General features: G+C 42.0%; 1 protein-coding gene across 1 annotated transcript in view; it reads left to right on the plus strand.

The window, feature by feature from the left end:
- The window catches only part of LOC112109713 (gamma-aminobutyric acid receptor subunit gamma-3), a 514,545-nt gene extending 500,151 nt beyond the window's left edge, over nucleotides 1-14,394 (plus strand). The window contains exons 8-10 of the mRNA XM_026648999.1: nucleotides 8,959-9,151; nucleotides 13,141-13,150; nucleotides 13,860-14,394. Coding sequence (XP_026504784.1) covers nucleotides 8,959-9,151; nucleotides 13,141-13,150; nucleotides 13,860-14,138 — 482 coding nt within the window. The 3' untranslated portion in view covers nucleotides 14,139-14,394. The remainder of the gene's footprint in view (nucleotides 1-8,958; nucleotides 9,152-13,140; nucleotides 13,151-13,859) is intronic.
- The last annotated feature ends 11,180 nt before the right edge of the window (nucleotides 14,395-25,574 follow it).

The raw sequence follows: 25,574 nt of genomic DNA on the forward strand, positions 1-25,574 counted from the left end.
GTTAGCGCATTCCATTATCTGATACTATTATGGTTATGTTACCATATAGCATCTGAAATTGCAAGTGTCAAATATACAGCAGTCGTCAAGCCCGATGTTGGCACTTAATAAAAACTCACATCACTTTCCTTTCACTTCCATCCTTCAGTCACTTACGTTTTGAAAATGAATTTAGTGTTCATGAAAGTTGCCAAGATTGGAAGACGGAGAAAATGAAATTCTTACCTACAAACTAGCTACAGCTTGGGCAACAATCTTCCCCATGCTGCCCCCTCAACGTGCCATTATTCTTGCCTGGCAGAAGATACCCTTAGATGTAAGAGGGTAATTGAGCCTCTCTAACCATGTAATCCATGAGTCCTCTGAGACTGCCAGATTCAGACCACTAATTTTCTTTGCATAGTGAAGTCCTGTAAGCAGCTATCAGATGGTAAAATATTAATGTAAGTATTGATCACGATTAAATTCATACCAGTGACCTAAAGGTAAAACATTGTTCACCCATTCTGAATCCCCTGAGCTACCTTAGTTTGCTGGAAAGTCTTATTTGATTTATAAAATAGTAAATTTAGTATTGATGTCACTGACAGAAAATAAATTTAAACACATACACTTCTCTGACTGAGGGCATTAACGCCAGCTGTGACATGAAGCTGCGGAAATGAGATCAGGATGACTGATAGTAATTTCAGATCTTTGGTAGGTCTTAAAAAACTGACAGACAGTTCTGGAGCATTGCAAATTTTAGAACAGGGTGGAAGGCTCTTCCCACAATAAGAGGTCTATCATAGAACCTCCTGGACATCATCCACCAAAATGATCTCACACAGAGTAGCAGTGAGGCCAGGGTAAAGAATCTAGATACTATTTTGGGGAAAAAATAGGTGTTGGTTCTTATTGATGTATATGGCATCTAGATATACGCTCGATGTATAGTGTTTTATGCCTTTTGTTCCATTCCTGCTCACTATGTGATACTATAAAACAGATTTTAATGTTTAAAAACAGTGTTTCTATTGCTTATACACAATGGACTAAATTTTTATTACTTCAAAAATAGCTTTCAGTGCTTGTTTATTGTATTTGTTCTCAGGGTAGCCCCTCCCACCATTCACATCACCCTGGTTACACGCTATTTTTAGTGTGCTAGCTCAATCAGAGCTCACTCAGGTATGTCTCCGAAAGCTGGAATGTACACCTGCCAGCTCCAGTGCAGACATACCCTAGGCAATGGCATCTTATTTGCATAAAGCCTGAATTTTTGAGCTCCAAATGTGGTTGGGGAGATGAAATCCAGCCCCAAGCCAGGGTGAAGAGATGCTACACACTTTCCCCTGTGTCTGCCCTTTCAAATGCCACTGTATCTGCAACTCTGGCCCAGCTCCTGCCCATTCCTACTGTGGTCTTCTATCTAACGAGGTTCTGATCCTAGCACCCATCACTGTAGTATCCAAGTGTGATACTGCATGGAGTTGCAACATCTATCTTTGGGGTCCATAGTTTTAAATGAATGGTTTATGTATAATTGTGTTCGACTCCATGGGGGACGGCTACCACGACTCCTCCAGGAACTTAAAACAGTGGGCGGTAATTAAGGCAAATCAGCCAGCTTATAAACCTCCCTCCCAGAGAAGTCCCCCTCCCGGGGGAAAGGGGGAGGCTCACATATACTGGTTCAAACTGGATTCTCCAGAGAACAACAGAGAAAGGAAGGACTTGTGGATAAATATCCTGAGTTTAAACTGACTCGGGGCCTTCTTTCTGGGTGACCTCTGGTAGGCTTTTATCATGCATATAGAAAAGTTTATTGTTTTTATATGTTTTCTCTGTAATGCTTTTACCTTAAGAATAAACGTGCTCGCTTAGAAGAAGCTGTGTGGTGACTTGTATCTGCTGGCAATACACTAGTCATAGCCCTTGGAGAGAAAGCAAAGGCAGACTGGTTTGCTAGGGATATTGCAGTGTAGTTCAGGGAGCAGTGCAGACTTAAAACATGTTGTCAGGAGGGAGGGAGACACAAGTCTCCGCCCTGGAGAGGTGATGTCTGGGAGCCCTTGAGGGACCATGGACAGGGAATACAGGTGCAGTTACTCTGAATCTATGACAAAGTACCCTCCAAGACTAAGAACAAAAATCTCTGTCTTCTTTTTCAGGAAGTGGAGTTTAGGATTTTTGTTTTTGTTTTTTGTTTTTATAAAATAAAAGATCGAGTGAGCAGTGGGAGTGTAAAAGTGTTGTTGTCAGAACATTCAGTCAAAGAGATGGGTTTTGCATGGAGGTTGTGAATGTGGCCAGGTTCTTAGTCACTTTCAGTTCATTTAGCTGAGGAGTTTCATAGTCTGGATCAGGGGTCGGCAACCTCTGGCATGCGGCTCACCAGGATAAGCACCCTGAGGGGCTGGACCAGTTTGTTTACCTGCCACCTCCACAGGCTCGGCCAATCGCGGCTCCCACTGGCCACGGTTCCCTGCTCCGGGCCAATGGGGGCAGCAGGAAGCTGCAGCCAGCACATCCCTCGGCCCGCGCCTCTTCCCGCAGCCCCCATTGGCCTGGAGCAACGAACCGCGGCCAGTGGGAGCTGCGATCGGCTGAACCTGCGGAGGCGGCAGGTAAACAAACTGGTCCGGCCCGCCAGAGTGCTTACACTGGCGAGCCGCGTGCCAGAGGTTGCCGACCCCTGGTCTGGGTGAAGCTCCCAGGGTCCCAAGTTGCCCCTTTTGTCTGTAATTTCATTGTGCCTGTGGAACATACCGATCATTGGAGGCTGTGATAAGAGAGAGAGAGACAGTCTCCCTGTTAGCGAAGAACAACTCTGTGAATCAAGACAGAGACTATGAACTGGCTGTGAGTTCATGGGGGAATCAGTGCAAAGCTCTGCTATGATGTGTTGCTGAGCAGGGACGTCGTTGTGTTCTAAACTAGCAGCAGCTTTTTCAGGATATTGGACTTCCTACCTTGATACAGAGAATCATAGTAGTTGAGCCATAGTAGTTGAATTACAGGTGCATGGATTACTGTGGCCACATCTGTCTCTGATAGGATCAGGCATGACCTTCTAGAAGTGGAAGCTTTTTGCCTCCATGATTATTTGGGTATCTAGGTATCTCCAAGGCCTGAGAACCAATGCCTTCAGAGGCTGTTATGGAAGAGAAAAATTCTTCAGAGCACTCCCTTCTTTCCATCAGCATCATCTCAGGCTTGTCTGGGTTCAGCTTCAGCAAAGTGTTCTTTATCCTGCTGCTGATGTCAGAGGCACATTTTAGACCCCTGACAGATAGCATTATTTACCCTTTGACATAAAGGAGATGTAGAGCTGCGTGGTGTAAACACCCTGCTAGCACTTCAGCTTGCTAGCTCTCCCGGGTGGTTTTATAGCTATTAAATATGATGTGGGAGAGGATTGGATCCTTGTGAATCACTTTAGTCCATAACAAACACTACAAATCAAGTGCCGGCAATCTTTTATAAAGAGAAGAGTAAAGTTAGGTAAACGTAATCCATAGACATTGCTGTATCGGTATCAAAAAGAGTACTATATGTGGACAGTAATTTTACTGTGAGCAGTGGCGGATTAATAATTTTGCCGCCCCTAAGCCGAGAAATAATTGCCGCCCTGGCCCCGCCCCGACTCCGCCCTTTTCCCGCCCACATTCCAACCCCCTCCCCAAAGTCCCCGCCCCAACTCCGCCCCCTCTCTTCCCCTATTGGATCCCTTCCCCAAATCCCTGCCCCCGACCCCGCCTCTTCCCCCAGCACGTGGCGTTCCCCCTCCTCCCCCCTCCCTCCTGCCCCGTGAAACAGGAGGGGAGAGAAACAGGACGCCACGGCACGCTTGCAGAAGAGGCGGAGGTGAGCTGGAGCAGGGGAGCGGGGCGCAGAGGGGAGCTTCCGCCCCTGAAAATTTGCCGCCCTAGGCCTAGGCCTTGTCGGCCTAGGCAATAATACGGCGCTGACTGTGAGGCATAGGTTTTGTCACCCCACTGATATTTCAAATGCTGCATGCTGCTGCAAAACATTACTCTTCTTTTTGTAGTTAATGTTACCCAAAATTGGACCAGCTAGTAAGCTTAGGGAGGACTAATGACCCACCAGAGTTTGGAAGAAAGCAGCACGTCTATTATACTGATGGGGGGGGGTGTCACACTCACACTCTCATACTCATGCTCCCAGGACAGGCACGGCACTGGAGATGTCAGGATCCTTCAAGGTAAGTGTCCCACAGCGCAGTGATGGACGGTGCGATGAAGGTAAGTTTTCCCGATGCACGATGAAATGCAACGTGGCGAACCACTGGCCAGGAGGTCCAGGTGAAGGGCCTTTATGGGAGGTACAAGCTTGTGAGTGCACTTTTGAGCACATGGCCTCTTCCCCTTTTAAGGACCCGCTCCTCATGGCCTGCGACTAGAGATGACTTGGCTGCATTTGGTTGGTCACACTCCACGTTGGACAGTGTCCATGCAGTGTCCATGCATTGGGTGTGTGAGCGCTGCCTAATTAGAGTCCCAGACACCTTGTCAACCTGGGGAGCTCTTCTGATTTTCCAGCTGTTCAAGAAGCCCATTCATCCCACAAGCATTCCAGGAGGCAGCGGGAGGGGGAAAGCCACTTCACAGGTATTCAAAGAGGGAGAGGAGACAAAAGAGGGGGGAAAGTGTAACAAACCTTTTGAGCATACAGGTTATACATAGCATACAGATCACTGCTGCTCCTACAAAACTCCGCCCCTTGATCTATGATCAATACAGTAGTTGTTGTTGTTGTAGGGCACAGGTGATCTGTTGCAAACAAACCAAACAATCATAACCAGGTGAATATAACTAAAACCATTACAATTGACTAAACACCAGATATAATATAAACACAAATGCAAACAATCACAATTATAATAATTGGGAATACAATAAAACCATCACCATTACAATAATTGGGTTTATTGACAAACAAAATGAGGCCCAAGTTTGATGCTGCAATAGCCATCAAACAATAAAAGTTAACCCTAACCCTTAAATACACACAACAAATAAGATTTGTAGGAGTACCACAGTTGTCATGCAAGGTAAAACTGATTTGGAAGATACACAGTAACAGAGAACTTGGTGATGTTGCTGATACTTAAACTAACATTTAGTTGTACAGGTTATGGGGGCCCATGAGCTACCCTTCAGGGCTTGGGGAAGTAGAACCAGGGTGCATAGAGGAAAGTGGAATTAACAATACAAGAAAATGTAACTAACAATACAAATGTATCAAAAAATCAACAACAAAATTATTATTAGAGAACCTACCAAAAAATAAACCTGATGCATTGGGGACCAAAGTCTTTTGGACAGAGGTGGATGTGATTGATAATTTGGTTGGAGATGGGGGAAGTAGAGAGAGGAAAAGGCATTTACCCTGTCTAGTGTAGAATCCCCTCTCTCTCTGGACCCAATGCTAGAACAGGACACCAACCAGAGACAGACACAGAACATGCAACACAGAACACTGAACACAGACTTTGTCGAGACACTATAACCATGGTATTTCTATAACTCTTCAGCTGGTACCAGCTCTCCTAATGTTCCGGTTCAGAGGCTGAAAGATAGAAGCTTAGAAACAAATTAGCACAGTGCTCCCACAGCGGTAGACCCTGCTCGTTTGAGTTGTCCGCGGTGTATCCATTTTCCCTCTGAGGTCCCATGGCCAGTCAGAGAGGGTCTAGGGTGCTAGTCACGGCTTGGTGAGCTAGCATGGGGGAACTGTGGAATCCCTGGGGAACGTATACTGGGTATTGCGAAAGATAAACACAAATCGGTCTTGGCTCTCTGGAGCCGGGGCAGGGCGAAGAAGCAGTTTGCTAAATCAATTACTGAAAACCACTGTGCCTCGGGCGGAATACTTTCCAACAGTGCGGTCATGTCTGCCACTGGAGCCTGCTGTGGCGTGCAAGCATTGATCCGGCCGTAATATATAGTTAGTCGCCAGGTCTTCCCGTCTGCCTTGCGGACCGGCCAGATGGGGGAGTTGAAAGGAGAGGAAGTTAAACAAACCACTCCCTGGTCTATCAGGGCATCCAATATCTCACCCACAGCTTGCTCTGCCTCAGGAGGATACTTGTATTGTTTCTGGGGCGGCACCAGGGGACCTTATCCTGTTCCTTCTCCAACTCATTACATCGGTCCTTGAGTGGCAAGCTGAATCTTTGCCGCCTGCCATTGCCAGCCTGCTTGCCACAGCAGCCAGGCGGCTGCACGATCCTGTCCCACCTTATTGGGACCGTATATAAATACATATTTATCCAACATGAGCTCTAGTTCAGGAATTGTACTCCCAGGTGAAACCGCCCCTGGTATCCAAGGGTCTGGCCCTTTCTTTTGGAGCCATTCTAACAACACCCCGAGCGGTGGCGCCGCTCCCCAACGGGGGGTGTATTCTTCCTCGGGCTGCTTCGCCTTTTTCTTCCCCTTGCCCCACAGTGGCATACTTAGCAGCGGCGTCCTTTTCTTCCTGCAGTGGGTTGCTAGCCTTCCACTTTTTCACACAGGCTTGAGCTGGACCCACTCAAGAGACAACGGGGGGCACCAGGGGACCCCTACTCTTGGGTTAAATCCTCCACTAAGCTGCCCACATTCTCCACCAGTAATGTTACCCGAAATTGGGGCAGCTAGTAAGCTTAGGGAGGACTAATGACCCACCAGAGTTTGGCAGAAAGCAGCACGTTTATTATACTGATAGCTAAGCTCAAAAGAAAGGGGGGAGGGGAGTGTCATACTCATGCTCCCAGGACAGGCACAGCACTGGAGATGTCAGGATCTTTCAAGGTAAGTGTCCCACAGCGCAGCAATGGACGGTGCGATGAAGGTAAGTCTTCCCGAGGCAAGATGAAATGCAACACGGCGAACCATTGGCAGGAGGTCCAGGCGAAGGGCCTTTATGGGAGGTACAAGCTTGTGAGTGCACTGCTGAGCACATGGCCATTCCCCTTTTAAGGACCTGCTCCTCATGGCCTGTGACTAGAGATGACTTGGCCGCGTCTGGTTGGTCACACTCCACCTTGGGCAGTGTCCATGCATTGGGTGTGTGAGCGCTGCCTAATTAGAGTCCCAGACACCTTGTCAACCTGGGAGCTCTTCTGATCTTCCAGCTGCTCAAGCAGCCCATTCATCCCACAAGCATTCCAGGAGGGAGGGGGAGGGGGAAAGCCACTTCACAGGTATTCAAAGAGGGAGAGGAGACAAAGGGAGGGAGAGGGGAAGTGTAACTGACCTTTTGAGCATACAGGTTATACATAGATAGCATAGTCACACAGAGCATACAGATCACAGCTGCTCCTACAACAGTTAACATTGTTTATACCTATGCTGTTTTAAAGTATGTCTTTTGGGGTGTAGTTCAAACGGTGCTTTAAATTCTTCCAAGCCATCCAGGAGTTTTTATTTTTTAATTTTTCTGTAAAAGCCTTTTGATTCCCCCCAAAAAAGTATTGCCAGTACTAGTCCAAAAATGGAAACATTGTCTTTATTTCTCAGGCAGAGCCACTTCCACATATGAACAACGCACACAAACAGCTTTCACTTCCAGTACAAACCAGATTGTGTGGTTTCAGCATATTTTACATCAAGATAATTCATATTACATTAAATATTAGTCTGTTCATCCAAGATACTATATTTGAAAGAATGGATTCTGAACTAAACTGGCATAAGTGAAAGTAAGCCGGTACGCCGTACTGGACCAGCTTCCCCTGGCGGCAATTTAAAGGGCCTGAGGTTCCCAGCAGTGGCTGGAGCCCCGAGCCCTTTAAATTGCTGCTAGAGCCCCACTGACGGAACCCCCAGGTAGCAGAGGTGGCCGGGACCCCCCAGGGCTCCGGCGGTGATTTAAAGGGCCCAGGGCTCCACTGTGGTAGCAGTGGCCAGAGCCCCGGGCCCTTTAAATCGCACCTGAGCCCCGGGGCTCCCAGCCGCCTCTGCAGCTGATAGCTCTGGCAGTGATTTAAAGGGCCTGGGGCTCCCAGCCGCCACTACTGCAGTCAGAGCCTGGGGCCCTTTAAATCTTGATTCAAAGGGCCTGGGGCTCTAAAGGTCCTGCCACCTTCCGGTTGAGGCCCCACCCCTTCCAGTCGAGGCCCCGCCCCTGCTCAGGACTCCGGCATACCAGTAAGTCCTTTAAGTTACTTTCACCCCTGGAAACTGGCCACTTTCTTCAAATTACAGTAACAGTTCATATAAGCCTCAATTTTCATCCAGGCTACATACATGGGGACAGAGAGAGAATTTTAAGGCTTAAGGCCTTGATCCTGTAAATTGATAACATCTGGGCAGACTGCTGCTGCTGTTGATTGATATTGACTTCAGCCAGTGAGGCTGTGCATGGAAGCAACAGTTGGCCAGCAAGCAGCCAATTGCAGGACTAGGGCCTAAATCCTTATTGACCATTACAGCTGGTCAAAAAAATCAAAACTTCCTTTGACAAACAGTGGCTTTTTGACTTTGTGTGAGAAATTTTTTCATCAATATTTTTCAGTTTTGAATTGAAAAACCCAAACCCCAATTTTTCCAGGTTTAGGTATTCCCCCCGTTTTCTGCCTCCCTTCACCCGGCACCTGCCACTGAAACAGGAGAAAGAAAAGGGGAATGGGGAGGGAAAGGCAGGGGAGGGGCACTGAAAAAAGAAAAATGTAAGAATTTCGGGGGGGGGGGTATTAAAAATACCAGAGGCAAATGTTTCCTTGGTTTTGAAATGTTTTGTGCAAAATATTTACCATTTGTCTACCCACTCTACTGAGGATTTAATTTTTCACTCAATGTTTTATGTTAACCACTATTCAGTGATCCATTGATATCATATGGGGATAATCAGTTTCCTGTAACTGCTTGGTTGGATGTTAGTCCCCTATCTTGTGTGTGTGTTTCCAAAGTTTCTGCTTTTCTATTAAGAAATGATATGTATACATTTAAATGCAATTTCTGTGTGCAGGTATTACCACTGTATTGACCATGACAACATTGAGTACCATTGCAAGAAAGTCTTTACCCCGTGTCTCCTACGTCACTGCCATGGATCTGTTTGTGACTGTATGCTTTTTATTTGTCTTTGCTGCTCTGATGGAGTATGCAACCCTCAACTACTACTCAAGCTGCAAGAAGCCAAACTGTACCAAGAAGAAAAAGTCGGTAAGATGTGGTCACCTAAGATTACTAATGAAGGGCATAGAGCGTAATACTGAGAGGGAATCTTTCACACAGCCAGTCATGGCAATGGTCCCTCCATATGCTTTTGCAAAATAACACCCCAACCCCACCCTGCCTAGACCCTCCCCAATTCTTGATCAATTCCAGCAAGAAGGTGGGAAAGTAGTTGCTGTAGGCATCAAGCGTGTTGCTGCCAAATGCAATACATTCCACAGCAGCAGGCCTTCCTTCTATTCCTTTCCCTGCCTTTCAGCTGTGCAGGTGAATGGAAAGGAAAGTGGCTCCCCCACTGAAAATAAATCTAGAGGTTCTTAAGTAGCACAGATTCCTTGTCCAGCCCCAGTTGCAAGGATTTTTGAATAAGGCCTTAAGGAGTGAAAGTGGGGAAAGAGGGAGACAGGGCCCCGAGCTGAGGGAATGAGGAACTGAGGGGGTGCAGCAGAGGTGTCTAGAACAGAAGGTGAGGGGTGAATGGGGGGTGGTGGGTTGGGGCACATCGCAGGAAGAGCAGAGAATGACAAGTTGCAGTAGGGATGAATGGTGGGTGAGTACATATGTATGGGAGTGCAGAAAGTGAAGAGTGGGGCTTCAGAAAATGAATAGGGTGTGTGTCTGAATGTACAGAGGGTGGAGAGAGTGAAAGGTGGATGTGTACCCAGTTGGGCATGACAGAGAGAGAGTAAGTGGTGGGTATGAAGAATGTGAGCATCAGTGTTGCATGGAGATGGTGCTGAAGTGAACATGAGTGGAGGCAGAAGTGATATCCCTGTGTATGAATTGCAGAATCTATTAACAAACCAATTTATCATGAACTTTTCATTGCATCACCTGCCCCTTCAACAGAAATCATCTCCCCGGGATTTATTTAACCCCAACCTGCCACAGAAATGATTCCTTCTTCCTCTTCTCTCCCCCCAGTCTGAAATTCCCACCAAGAAATTGTACCTGTACATGGCCCAGGCCAGACAAAGTTCAGTCCTGCACCTTTAACAGCTTTTCCATATACATAAAAACACCAGTTATGAAGTCTGTTATCTGATGGCTCTTCATGTCTAGAAAAGTTGATTCCCAGGTCCCTACCACTGCAGTGGGAACCCACACTTGTTCCTAACTCTATAAGCAAATGAGATAGTAAACTTTAAAGTGGTCATTTTTAGGTTCAGAAAACAGCTTTAGGTCATTTTTAGAGTGTATGTTTCCCTCTGAGCCCAGTACAATTGGACTCATGGCAGCAAAGGCACCTGCCAGAGGGACATAAAAATAGTCCCCTCCAAAAAGTCTAAAATAAAGTGTCCTTAAATATTTTCCCAGGAGAATGTTGTTGTTCACTTTATGAGACATTATGGTGAAGTGAAGTGCAAATTCAGAAGGCAAGAGATAAAAGAGAGAACTAGAGAAGAGGAAACTGAGGGAGTAGAAGTAGCTCACCCACTGAAAATGTTTAGTGGAAAATAGGAGTCAGAAAGGTTGAGGGAAATTTTGTTTTTCCAGGCTGGAGGAAGGAAACATGTTCATTTGAAATAAAAGAGGTGAAGCATTAGAGGAGACAGGTTGAGAAGAATGGAATTAAAGAGAGCTCAAGGGAAAAGAGGAAGAAGGAAGGAAAAGACAAGATTCAGCAAATAAGTCATGAAGTGGAAAGAGAATAAAAGAAAGGAATAATGGGGGAAGATGAGTACGAGCTAGAATAATATAGCCAAGAGCCAATTCAGTGAAAATTCCATTAAACTTCTAAAACAGTCCTTATAAATGTATGGGGTATATGAAAGGCAACATGAGAAGAGTGCTACTGAAAGGAATTCTATAGCATGCTAGAAGTGAGCTGGCTTTGAGAAAATGGAAAAGATAATGGTGTGGAAAGTCTGAATGCAGAAAATATGGCAGTTATGAGAAGGACACGTTTAAGGAGTATATGTCAAGATGAGGAAATAATGCTAATGCTAGGGAGATGTCTTGACTGAAAATATGGCAGTTCGCTAAGTGACATGAGACTGAAGGCCGGCTTTGTTATTATTTACTAAATAAATGAAGTCAATGGGTGAAGAAGAATTCTGGGTGGATGAAAGGTTCAGTGGGAGTTTCATGCCTTTGTTAAGGGATATTTTAAGAAACGTTATTAAAAACCAGATGAATATAAAACAGTAAAGATTTTTTTTCTTCTGAATGATTCTCTTATCTTTATTTGAGCTACCTGATGTCAGTTTTGGTCACATGATGGTGAGTACACTATTTTATTCAATAGCAACAAATGGATGCATGCACATATTGTTGACATCAGTTTGAAATTATTCATGAAAGATGCTGCAATGTAAGGTCATGCTTGAGCCTGACTGTGAATGTTTTTCTTCTTTTTTGGTAAAAGGTCAGTTTATTTTCTGGCTTTGGGAGAGGAACATAAATGCCTCTGGCTATAAGCTCTTTCCAAACGATCTAGGATGGCCAAATGTGCCATCTCCTGCTGCCCTATTCTTACCCATGCAACTTTGCATGTCTGCTTTATAAAGTAATATGTGGAAACTGTGAATACAAATTATATCATGAAGTTAAACTAACAAAAATGAAAAAAAACAAAGAATGTACAGTTCTCATAGAAACTAACTATCATGGGACATATATTCATGACTATCAAACTATTAAATAGATTTTGCATTCAAATTTCCCCCTCCTTTTTTGATCTTTTGTTTTTGTTCTATTTTTGGAAAGTTACTCTTCCTCCTAGAGAACTTTGTACATCCCATGCCTGAAATTATTTTGTTCAGCCATTTTTGAATGATTGAGTCTGAATAATTAAGGAGTGTTTGGAGCAGAAGACTGGACTCTGGGTCACTCACTGGAATAGAGTCATTCTCGCTATTGTGCATGTTCTCACTCTCTGTGTCTGGCCCAATGATGTTAAGTATTTATCCACAGTAGAACAGCTTCAGCAGGAGAATTTGTGGCACACCCCCTCCCCCATCAACATATCTCATAGCTCAGTGGTTTGGCATATTCCTGAGAGGTAGGAGACCCCTCTTCAAATCCTTCCCCCCTCTGGCAGAGGAGGGAATTGAATGTGGGTCTCCCAGATGCATGGTTTAATCACTGGGCTAAGAGTTATAAGGTGGGCATCACCTCTCATCCTTCCTTTGCCCTGTTTTGTGTAGAGTGAGGTAAACACCTACCTCATTCTCACAAGAAATGACTCAAGTGCCTAAGCTGCCTGACTCCAGGAGAGGGGTTGCTGTTCATGGATCCCTAGCAGAGATAGGTGCCTCCCTGCAGCCTGAACTTAAGCATCTATCACCATGAGAGAGGTGGGGTTTAGAACACACCCCTTTCATCCACATCTCTCATTGGCTAGCTCCGGGAGCTCCTCACCTCATGTGTTGGCATTTGTGGATCGCATTGTTAGGTGCATAGCTCTCCCTTTTCATTGTATACGGAGCATGAGCACTTAACTCAGTCTTTGTGGATCACAGTTTGTGCTTGTGATTTTCTAGGCACCTACAAGCTAGGCATTGTGATACGGAGTGTTGTAATGCGTAACTTCCTTTGGATCCAGGCCAAAGTGATAGTTTGCAAGCTGATAAAGCTGCAGTCAAATGTTATGATAGTGTTTTAGTAGCACAGTATTTAATGCAGAGCTAAAATGGATTTCCTGTGATACCATGTTGTATCATATTATTATTGTTATAAACATTGATATGCATGGTGGTGTGACGACAACAAGGTCCTATGCCAAGGAACTTTCATTCTTAATGAGATGGGTTAATATTAAAGATTAATAAATCCAAAGAGGTTGTGGGCAGGGAAAAGGGGGAGATGAAAGAAAAAGGAAGGAGAAACTGTACAATTTACTTATTTCATGTATACCTTGGGAATTTTGGCATGTGCTTTTGGGGCCTGATCCAAAGATCAAAGAGGTCAATGAGAGTATTTCCATTGATTTCAGTAGAAGAGATGAGATTTGCAGAGATTTGATGCTTAGGAAAAAGGAGGTTGTTACAAGAGAGGGCTGCATGAAAATAAAATGGCATGACAGTGGAGAAGTTAAAGTGTTAAGGAGAGAATGGGTAGAAGGCAGGATAGAAGAAAGTTGAGCCCTACCATGTAGGTAGAGGTAGAGAGATAGAGCCTTGAAGATTTTTGACTATTATTATTATAAAGAGAGTTAAAATATGTTTGCATCCTGTGATGTTAATTTGAAGTCTGTGCTGATAACAATTTTCTTCTCTAGTCATTCTCAGCTGACTTTTTCATTTTTTGGGATTATTCTCACTCGTGATAAGCATAGGTGGCATTAATGCAGCTTTATTTGCTGATAAGGATGAGATTGCCCCATAAAATAACTGATGTGCCCATATGCCTGCTCTAATTATAGTTTTGACACCATTCTTAATTGTAACTTTAGAAAGAGGTGATTTTGATGATCATGTTGTGATATACTGGTAGTTTAAACACACACTTTAAATATGAAAATTAGATGGATAATAGGCCTTGAAACATCTGTGAAGAATACACACCCAGAATTAATTTAACTGGTGACTGTATATCAAAATTACTCTATGGAAACCTATTTGCAAAGGCAGTGACATTGATCGTAAATCCAAAAGTGTTAGTTGCGCATGCTCAACACATCTCTAGAATCTATCCTCACAATCCAAGGCAGCTTTTCAAATGTTTTCTCTTTTTTTTCCTTCTCCCCAGAACTATTCTGTACTTGATATAAGACCGCCGCCTACAGTCATCACATTGAACAATGCCATGTACTGGCAAGAATTTGAAGACACTTGTGTCTATGAGTGTCTGGATGGGAAAGACTGCCAGAGCTTTTTCTGCTGTTATGAAGAATGTAAATCTGGCTCATGGAGGAGAGGACGGATTCACATAGACATCTTAGAACTGGACTCCTATTCCAGGGTCTTTTTTCCAACATCGTTCCTGCTGTTTAACCTGGTCTACTGGGTTGGATACCTCTATCTTTAAGTGTTGCCGGTAGTGGTGAAGACTGCTGTGTTTTCACACTTCTTGGGATAGTGAACATGAAAAAGTGAAGGAGGACATGGTCAGTTTCATCTCAAATTATAGAGGCCACGTTACCTTTTATCATCACAGAAATCAATGAAGGATTTTAATATGTAGTTGCCTGAAAAAGAAAAACCTTGAAGAATTCCCCTGACTGCTATTCATTTTAAATACAAGATTCTTACTAAATTCAGCTGAATTTGTAGTGTAAGCAATGTTTATTAATAATTCTAATATAATGGAACCTTTACTGTTCTCCCTTGGCATTGAAAGCTAGACAGCATTCAAGCAAGAAACAGAGGTCAAACATTTGATATGGGTTCTTCATTCTTATGTCCCTTTCAAAGTTTCTCCTATTCCCTGGGGCTCACAGCAACACCCACTGGTGCTGGTTAGCCATGATGCAACTAGAGATGTCTAAATCCAGACCAACCCAAGCCACCTTCTTTTATTGAGACCTATTCCACAGTTGCTGGGAGATCTTGTCTTGGTTGTCTCTTTGCATGGGAGAAATCACCATAAAATAAAGACAGTTGCTCTGGTCCCATCAAGCCATGTAAGGTCTCTTCTGCTGCAAAGCTATGGGATTCATAGGCTTAGCCCCCTTCCTGCACACATTAATTTTAATTTGAGGTGAAAAAGCTGATTTACAAGAATGCTCAGAGTTTGATAAAGTCAAAGACGTTGCCTATATCTGAAGTAGCTGCAAGTATTATTTGTAGAGCATTTCAGAGCTTTTTAAAAAAAAATAACTGATCAAACATAGCAGGATGGTACATGATTTCTGGAATAGATTTACTTGCAACTGGACAAGACTTCTGCTTGTTTGTGATATTGTAGCAGACTATAGTTGATAGGACATATGTAAGATTCACTACTTAATAGCACTAGGGGTATGTGATTTTCTGCAGATTGCAATTTAATGCAAAGTTCACCCATGCATTTTTCTTCCCCTCCCTTCCCCCTTTAAGTGTTTTTACAGAGTGGAGAAAAATAAAGGTATTCTGTTCCTATAGAGCTAAATCTTGAAGTCCTTAATTACAGAAGATTCCCGTTGAAGTCAATGGGAGTCTTGTCTGAGTTAAGGACTGAAAAATTTTGACCTACATAGTTCAGTATAGGAGTTTGCGTGCGTCAACATTAGATTTAAATCAAAACAGATATTGGATACAGAAAAGACTAGGGGATTTTTTTTTTTAAACAACCAAATAGATTTTAACTTGGAAAAGCATTTTGTATTTTTGGAACATGTTTCACAAATTAAATTATTGAGAATTGTCCATTTTGCAACATTTTCAATATTTCTAGAGTGTTAAGAAACTCTTACTTTTCAGCAAACCCTCGGTAAATATTATTAAGCCAACAGAACTCACATTCTCTACCAAATAGCAATGAATTTTCAGTGCTCTTTGGTTGAAAAATAGCCACATAAAGTAATGAGTGTGTTAGATTGTTAAATTAAAATGTGAGTCTCGCCCATGTATATTTGAAAATAATGTACAGTACATATAATTGAAGAGCAATTCCTCCTGTCCTCAAATGGAAACAAAGGTAAAATCCCACAAACATACAAGGACTAATACCATGGTAATTACAAAGAACAGTAATTTAGTCATGTTCTTGGAAACACCAATGAATCTCAGTGCTGCTGCTCTCTCTTTTCAGAGTGTTTTTAATTAAACAAATAGCTCACAAGACACCTAAAAGTAGCTTTTCAAAATATTATTTCTGGTATCATAAAAATATGGCCAAGTCAAATGATAACAGAAAAAGGAAGCTGGATCTAGAAAAATCCTTGCATGTTTGGCTCCTGTGAAGCAGAAGTACTGAAAAAGTATTCCTCTCCTTTGGAGAGAAAACAAAATGGTTTTTTGGCCAGATTAGGACCTCATATTAGTGAAGTCTATCCTACCCATCTTCTGCAATAAACTAAAACAAACACTCATCTGCCCCAAAATATCAACACATATTTGTAATGATACCCCATTTCCTTTGTAGCTCACTATTACTCTGTAAACCTTCTGTGTTTATGTTTCATTGTGGATTCCCTGCCTTGGCTTGGAGTTATCGTCTGGGTGGTAGACTTATGAAGCGAGATAAAGCTAAATATTCAGGACTAAAAACAAGTGAGTTGATGCTCTGATAAGAGCCACCCGTTATAACTCTAAATAAGGAAACAGATCCGTTTATCTTCTTGGGCACTGATCCTGGAAACCCTCTGCACACGGAACACCAATTGACTTCAGTGGGAGTGTTCTAGACAAAGAGGGCTGCTTGCATCGTTAGACCATTGATTCATAAAGTGTTGTTTATTAAGTAATTATACATGTAGATGAGCTCCCTTAGAGTGTCTGTGGAAATGGAATATTCCATTTTTAGACTATATGCACATACTGTGGTTGCACTTCTACTCATTATCTTGATAATACTCAGTCCTGCCTTGAGTGCAGGGGACTGAACTAGAAGACCTCTTGAGGTCCCTTCCCGTCCCATGCTTCTATGATTGCTCCCCAACTCAGCAAAAAGCACACAGTACCCTCAGGTCCTTCCTTGGAAGATGAATTCTACTAGAAGGCTGATTATATTGCCTCTGTTTTATGAGTAACGACACAAACAGATGTTGAGAACATTAAAAACCTGGCTCTTCACCATCCTGTGCAATAGCAAAGCACCAGACCAAAATTCAGCCTCTGTATAACTAAAGGTGCACTTCAGTTGTTATACTTGGACAACTGCAAACCCCACCCCATGTATGTCTCCACACACCCATCTCTCTCCCAGTTCAGTGTGATTGCGGCAAAATAACCCCTGCCACAAATTTCTGTTTATCTTCCTTAGCTTTATAGAAGTGCAGTTTCACAGCAAGAGCTCCAGTACTGATGTACTGAGACGAGTCACATAATTTCAATATACACTGAACAGAAGCTTGCAGTTGCAACCTTCACTTGCTACTGCTCTTATCTATTGACAGCTGTGTGAAATATGTTCCTCTTTAACTGGGCTATGCTGCTGTCTCTAATTTTGGTCATTTGAGCTTCAGTGCAGTAAACTGTATATAAGGTAGGCAGCTGTGAGACACTAGGTTCTGGAGTGTGTTTTTATAGTCATTGCCCCTGGAACTGTTGCTAGCTTCCATGGCTTTCTGTGTCTGCTTCACTGCTTAATATTCTGGTGGCAGTTAAGCCACTGTTAGACTGAGGCAAGATCGGTCTATTGGGCTCGGCATAATTCAAAATACAAATATTTGCATCATCTCTTTGTCCTACCTATATCCCCAGAGAAAATGGTCCTGCATATGAAATCTGTGTGCTAAACCCTTTTGATGCACTAAGGAATATCCATACCCATGTTAACGTGATATGAAAATCATATATCACCCATGGTTTGTTTGGCTCTTTTATGAGCAAGTAAGTAGCTCAACACTCTTCTGGAGTGTCACAACCCAAATTTAACAATCTACTTTTTAATACTTGAGAATATTCTATTCCTAATGAGCTTTGTTGCAGGCATTAAGACAAAAAGACTTATCCATGTCTTGGTTGTGCAAAAATCTGAAAAGCAAGAGAGTTAATGGTATTGATTCACACTTACCCAGTTTCAGTCTTAGTGATAACATTTATGTTACCATACTGAATAAAAAGGTTTTAAATATGACTGGCCAGTAAAAGCAATTCATATACATTTCTATGAAAATGAAAATCAATAGACAACCTTTATTGTTTTAACTTGAGATAGCTTGTTGAAGTAACAGCCAAGGTCCCTTGTCCTTTTGCTTCATTACCCAGTGAGATAATACATTTAACACACCAAGAAGAAGAATGTGCAATAATAAAACCTTTCATTTACTGTAGATTTATTTCAATCAGGAGTTGAGAAGTGTTTTATTGCATTAAGGAGAGCGCTTTTAGTGCACTTGGAACTTTATAAAAACACTCTGCTTGATACAAAAGCTATCACTTCTCAGTTATTCCGACCTTGAATCCTAATGTACAGCAAGCTCCTTGGTTTTGGTTTCCTCTTTAAAAAAAGAGCTATATTCTATACATTCTTCCAGACAAGTTTATTTTACCCTGGGAACACATAGCAGTAATGTGCAGCTGGTGCCTTTGATTACAAAGCTACATTAATACATCAATATAAATATGGCAGTAGATTAATAGCGACTGAAATACCTAAAGCACATTAAAGATGAAAGAGGCTAGGACTTTTCAGCTTGGAAAAGAGGAGACTAAGGGGGGATATGATAGAGATATATAAAATCATGAGTGATGTGGAGAAAGTGAATAAGGAAAAGTTATTTACTTGTTCCCATAATATAAGAACTAGGGGCCACCAAATGAAATTAATGGACAGCAGGTTTAAAACAAATAAAAGGAAGTTCTTCTTCACACAGCACACAGTTAACCTGTGGAACTCCTTGCCTGAGGAGGTTGTGAAGGCTGGGACTATAACAGGGTTTAAAAGAGAACTAGATAAATTCATGGAGGTTAAGTCCATTAATGGCTATTAGCCAGGATGGGTAAGGAATAGTGTCCCTGGCCTCTGTTTGTCAGAGAGTGGAGATGGATGGCAGGAGAGAGATCACTTGATCATTACCTGTTAGGTTCACTCCCTCTGGGACACTTGGCATTGGCCACTGTCATTAGACAGGATACTGGGCTGGATGGACCTTTGGTCTGACCCAGTATGGCCATTCTTATGTTCTTATGTTCTTAAGCCTTTCTCCCATCCCTCCACAGGAGGTAGGTTGGATCAATAAAGATTACCTGAAATTATACTAGGAAGCATCCAGCAGTACAAAGGTGGTGAGGCACGGAGGTAAAAGAAAAATAGACAAATGTATTCTTGACTGCTGTACATTTCTTGACTCTGTCTCACTCACTTTACTTCATACTCTCTTCCCTCCAGCTCAGAACAAAAGAAAAATCCCACCTCACAGCAAGTAGGATAACTGGCCTATTTTGTGTTCTTCAAAAGTAGCAGCAGCAGGAAACGCATGCAACTAGCTAGCATAAAGTTGTATTTTGGGGAGAGGAAGTATCCGTGCAAATATTATACCAAATAACACATCTATCTTAATTATTTATGTGCACCCCAGCCCCAATCACAGTAATAGCTGAGCACCTCACAGTCTTTAATGTGTGAGTTAGGGAAATACTATTATTTATTTGCATTTTATAGATGAGGAACTGAAAGACTAAGTGACTTGCCCAAGGTTACATACGAAGTGTGTGGTAGAGCAGGGAATTGAAACCCAGGTCTCCTGAGTCCCATGCTCCATCCCTAACTGCTGGCCTATTCATCCTCTTGAGGGACTTTGTCTTTATATCTTGAAGTACATTTCATCAAACTCATTGCCCCCCTCATCCTCTGCATTGTCAAATGACTCTGTCTGTACCACTAATATCAAAGTCTTCTGAGTTACTGTCACCAGGCCTCAGTGGGTCACAGCTGAGAATACCAGATTCACAACAAACAGTTGAGAAATGGGGCAGGCACACCCCACACTTTTGGTTATTCTACCATAGATATACCAAGCCAGTAACAAAGGTAAACTTCTGTCTCACCACACTGGTTAGTAAGAAGTCAAAAAATACAGTCTTCTTAGGCATCCAAATTCTTATTTCACCACCCAGACACTAGACTTTGTGATGAGTGGTTAGTGAAAATCAGTTTAATCAAACAAAGGGTTCTTCTGAGCTCAAGAAACCAGCTACATAGCCAGGTCAAGATATAACTCAGATCTTACTCAATAATCACACTGTTGCCAATCTTTTAATAGCTAAAATCTAAAAGTTTATTTTAAGAGAAAAGAAATAGAGAGTTAAATCCATCAGTTTCAAACATGATACAAGAACTTTGCAATGATTATATGTATATGATTTTCTTAACCATTTTAATGGCTAGTTTAGAAAAAGTCTCTCTAGATATTACCCAAACAACTTGGGGGTCATCTATCCTTGTTTGAGCTTCCTTATTAGAAATCCAGTCCAGAGAAATGAAGCAGGAAATGAAGACAAAATGGAACTTTTTCCAGGATCTTCTATACCCTCTCCCATGCAGATGGAATTTTGCTGTCCCAAACAAAGGCCCCAGCACAATTTGTGGAAAAGTATAGGCACAAGATGGAATCCAGGGTCACCTGAGCAAGTCACATGCCCTTACATGCTTTGATGACTCGCAGGAGCAGCCATTACCCATATTTTGGCTACTGCATCCAGCAGAAGACTCACAGGGCAGAGAAAAGCTTCTTCAGTGGCCCATTGTGAGCATTACATGTTCTTTAATGGGCCATCATCTTGAATAGTTCATTCACAATGTGTTGGCCAGACTGGATTTAAATTACCTAATGGGTGTTACCCAGGAATACAGAACATATGTAGAATGCCAGTACCTAATCAATATTTATAACTTCAGATACAAAAATGATACATGCATATAAACAGGATATTCATATTCAGCAAATCGTGACTTTTGTGTTGACACCTTACATGATATACTTTGTACAATATTTGTTGCAATTGTCTAACAGTGGTAATTTTAACTCATATCTCAATCATACAACATCACAATTACTACACACCTTACAGTGGGATCCGGTGGAGAGCACAAAAAAAGATCAGGTCATAGCTAGCTTCTTCACTCTGCATACATTAAAGAGTTCCCCCAACAACTAGCATTACAGAAATATTTTTCTTCTGCCAACAAAGTAGAATTCTTGAGTTTGCCTCGACAATCCTGTCTTAGTGAGAAAAGGCTGCAGTATTCATAATGTTATATTACTTTCAGAAACTGTGCAAGCACAAAACCAGTTATTTTTCATTTAATTTATTGCCTATGGCAAAGTCTACATGCCTGTTACAGTGCCTTTTGCATTTCTTGATATTTCAGGATATATGGACATCCTTGCAGCTGGGAAGATGGACAGTAACATGGCCTTCAGCGTTCCATCCGTGAGAAATATTCCCGGAGCATTATAGTATACGTTTTGTATTTTAACATGCTTTGACATGTGTCTCAAGCAGTTTTGCTAACTCGTCATCTTTCTTTTTCAAGTATTACACAGATTCCTGAATCTTTAAACAGTGTCGAAACTTCAGTAGTGTTTCAACAAATCAAACAGCCTCCTTTCTTCATAATTTCAGATTCATTTAGCATTCTTTCCTCCTCTAGGAGGTGCAGTTATGAAATAAGAGCCACACCACCTCAGAACTCATGTTTATCTCATCACTGCTGACTTCCCAAATGGCCAGTTCAAATAGGCAGAGGATGAACAATAAATTAGGAATACGTTTCCAAAGGAGGAAGGGTGAGGATTATGGTTTTGTTTCCTCCTACTGAGACAAATCTCTGTTATTCCAAAAACTCTCCCTTGGGTGTTCTGACAGAGAGGGACAACTGTAAATCACAGTCTGGGATGCAAAGGCACCTTGACAATTGAGGCTGCACAAAGGTTATTGTGAATTAGCTGTCATGGGTGTGGAATTCTGGCAAAGTAGGTCTGGAAGGGACCTAATCCAGCTCCCTGCACTCAGGCAGGACAAAGTATACCTAGACCATACCTGACATATGTTTGTCTAGCCACTTCTTGAAACCTCCAATGACAGAGAGATTGCACAACCTCTCTTGGATGCTTGTTCCAGTGTCTAACTATCCTTATACACCGCTACCTCGATATAACGCGACCCAATATAACACGAATTCGGATATAACGCGGTAAAGCAGTGCTTTGGGGGGGCAGGGCTGCGCACTCCGGTGGATCAAAGCAAGTTCAATATAACACGGTTTCACCTATATTGCGGTAAGTTTTTTTGGCTCCCGAGGACAGCGTTATATCGAGGTAGAGGAGTCGTTGGAAAATTTTCCTAATATCTAACCTAAACCTCCCTTGCTCCAGATTACTTCTTGTCCTACCTTTGGTGGACATGGAGAACAATTGATCCCCATTGTCTTTTTAACACCCCTTAACATATTTGAAGATTTATCAAGTCCCACCCCTCAGGTTGCTTTTCTCGTGATTGAACATGCCCAGTTTTTTTAAACCTTTCCTTAGAGGTCTGTTTTTTAAACCTTTTATTGTTTTTGTTGCTCTCCGCTGGACTCTCCGCAGTTTGTCCACATCTTTCTTAAAGTGTGGCACCCAGAACTGGACACAGTACTCCAGCTGAGGCCTCACCAGTGCCAAGTACAGTGGGACAATTACCTCCTGTCTTTTACAGATGATATGCCTATTAATACACCCCAGATTGATATTAGACTTTTTCAAAACTGCATCACATTGATGACTCATATTCAATCTGTGATCCACTATAAATCCCATATCCTTTTCAACAGTACTACAAACTCACCACTTATTTCCAATTTTGTAGTTGTGCATTTGATTTTTCCTTCCTGAGGATAGTACTTTTCACTTGTCTTTATTGAATTTCTTCTGATTGATTTCAGACCAATTCTCCAGTTTGTCAAGGTTGTTTTGAATGCTAATCCTGGCCTCCAAAGTGCTAACAACACTTGCCAGCTTGGTGTCATCAACAGATTTTATAAGCATACTCTCCACTCTAGTATTCAAGTCATTAATGAAAATATTGAATAGTACCAGACCCAGGACAGACCTCTGTGTGACCCCACTAGATACATCCCACCAGTTTGATGGTGAACCATTGATAACTACTCTTTGACTATGGTCTTTTAACCTGTTTTGCCCCCACCTAACAGTAATTTCATCTAGACAACATTTCCCTAATTTTCTTATGAGAATGTCATGTGGGACTGTGTCAAAAGCCTTCCTAAAATCAAGATATATCACATCCACTGCTTCCCCCCATCCACTAGGCCAAAAACTCTGTCAAAGAAGTATGCATATGGATCTGTACCTCCAGTGAAGTATATTCTTGGGTTGGTTCCTCTTCTAAGACAACCAGTATGTTACTTTTGCAAAAGCTTTGCTACCCAATAGTGCATGTTTGGGGAGGGCGGGGAGCAGGAGAATGGTTGGGAAGACTTGATAGATTGGAACATTGATCCATGGACAGTGCCCATCCTGTAATTCACCCTTTGCCAATGACCCACAGAGCTGGAGCAACTTTCCACAGCTTGCTTCAACTCACACATTACAATGCTGCCAGTTTTTATTCTTAAGAAATAAAGAACACAAGAGAAAGAAGATGGTAATTGAGCAGCTGTCATTAATTTTATAAATGGCTTGCTGGAAACCATGTTAAATAGCAACATCAGTCCAAGAACAGTATCTGACATCTGCTATATTCTTATTTCAAGCCTAATCACATGGACATTTTACTTACGCTTGCTTATTACAGACAACAAAGTATCACTTGCCTGGGCCTACATCCACTTGCATACAGGCTGCTAAAGATTCAAAACATTTTTCTCTTTTAAGAGTACCAGTACTTCTGTGGGGGGAAAATGGAGATCATCCTCCAGAACTCAATCAGCATACCACTTATGCCTGTTCCCACGGAAATGACCCCTTCTCTTTTTTAACTATTGCCCTCATTTCTTAGACAATCTAGCTTCTTGGCTTTTTACTCTTGACGTCTGAAGTGTTTCCTCTCTCACAAAGGTGTTTAACACTGAGATTACATACCCTCTCTTCAGCTACACTAATGTGACAAGTGAAACAACTACCTCCCCTACACAGTATGTTTGGTGGAAAAAAGCATACTAGTCCACCCCCATCTTTGGTATTATGCCCAGGGGTTGGCTACCAGTATAGTTACATAATCTGAAAATAATTTAGATTTAACTTTTCTAACTGTTTTTCTAATTACTTTAGAATATGACTACTCCCTAGTATTATTTGCCTTTCAGCATCTGGCTACTAACCCCTGACATTTCTCAGCATAGGTATCCCAGATCTGCAATTATGTTTTTCCCTTCTGCTACTAAATTTATTTTCTTTTTCCTCTTTCACTGTGAGCCTCAGTTGGTGGTGTGGTTTTGTACACAAGGGATATCTGTAATTAGACATGGGCATTCCTCATAATGTTAAGTGCCTCAGTATTTGACACCCAGGAGTTATTTAATGATGCCTAAACAGTGCATCTTGGTCTTCTAATCATTTGCTTAGCTACAGAGGATGAAAGAAAATGGAGATCCAATGGCATTTGTGTTGTTCATTCGTCTGACTTGTGGGCTCTCTCAGGTTTAGATCCAGACACTGATATAGTCAATTATTTGTGAGGTGTTCTTTTGTCTGGATAATAACCAGAGACATTCAACAGAGAAGCAACAGCAACAAATGAGGTGAATAGCTGGAGGGTTTTTTGGTTCACTGACAGTGCCAAAAAATTGGAGAAAAAAATCATTTTGGGTTGAACAAAATGTTTTCTTCTATCAGAAACAAAATGTTTCATTGAGCTTTTTTTTAATGTTTTTTTTTAATTTAAATAAAGTTGAAGGAAATTTCAAAACGAAAAGTAATTTTAAATAGAAACATCAAAATGTTTAATTTGGAAAAATGCCCAAACAAAATGTTTTGTTTTGAATTTTTATAAGTTCTCTTTCTTTCTTTCTTTCATTTTTAAGCAAAGCAATCTAGCAAAATCAACACAAATTCAGGAAATTGTTTGGTCATGCCAAATCTGCAGTTGGCACCCAGCTCTAGTGGTAGCATGTCACAATAACTCAGGATTAGCTGAAGGACCAAACTAACCTGCAGAGCCTATTACAGAGGAACCTATAGGAGTGACAGGGACCATCTCTCTTTTGTGATTACTCCTGGGTTTTTTTTCATGATGTTTAACGTTTGTGCTAGTGGGCCTTCATACAAACTACTAGCCTATGGCAATGGTCTTGCGAGAGGATTCTTCCCTGATATATACACTGTAGAACACCAAGAAGGAACCATTACCATTGAAAGCACACTATTCTGCTGACTTATTACTGAGCCTGTGCTAGGGTTAAAAGTTCTAAGGAGAAGTCTTTTAGGCCTCTGTGACTGAGTTAAAAACATTGGAATCTTGATCAAAAAGTCTCTTTCTTTTTCTTTCAATATAATTATCTAAAAATACCTGTAAAACATCAAACACAATTGCAAAAGAATAAGGTAAAATCAGCCATGCTACCAGAAAGAGAAAAATATGCTGCTCTCTTTTTATCTGCATTGGATGCAGTGTTTGAAAGTCTTAACATTTTGAATTTGTCCTATAAAAAACACACAAATAGCATGATCTATATCTTAATGATATATTAAAAGAAAATAACAGTTGAAGATGTCCTCCACACAGTATCCTGATAAAAGCACATTTGGGAACTACTAATGACAAGGCATCTCAAACTGAACATGCTGTAGAATTCATGGGACCCTATTGCAGGATTTAACTATTAAATGCCGCTGAATGCAGGGGGGGTTGGTTACTGTGGTGCAAATGAAGAATG

This window comes from Terrapene carolina, unplaced genomic scaffold (assembly GCF_002925995.2).
Source record: "Terrapene carolina triunguis isolate 2854851 unplaced genomic scaffold, T_m_triunguis-2.0 Scaffold23, whole genome shotgun sequence".
Classification (NCBI taxonomy): domain Eukaryota; kingdom Metazoa; phylum Chordata; order Testudines; family Emydidae; genus Terrapene; species Terrapene triunguis.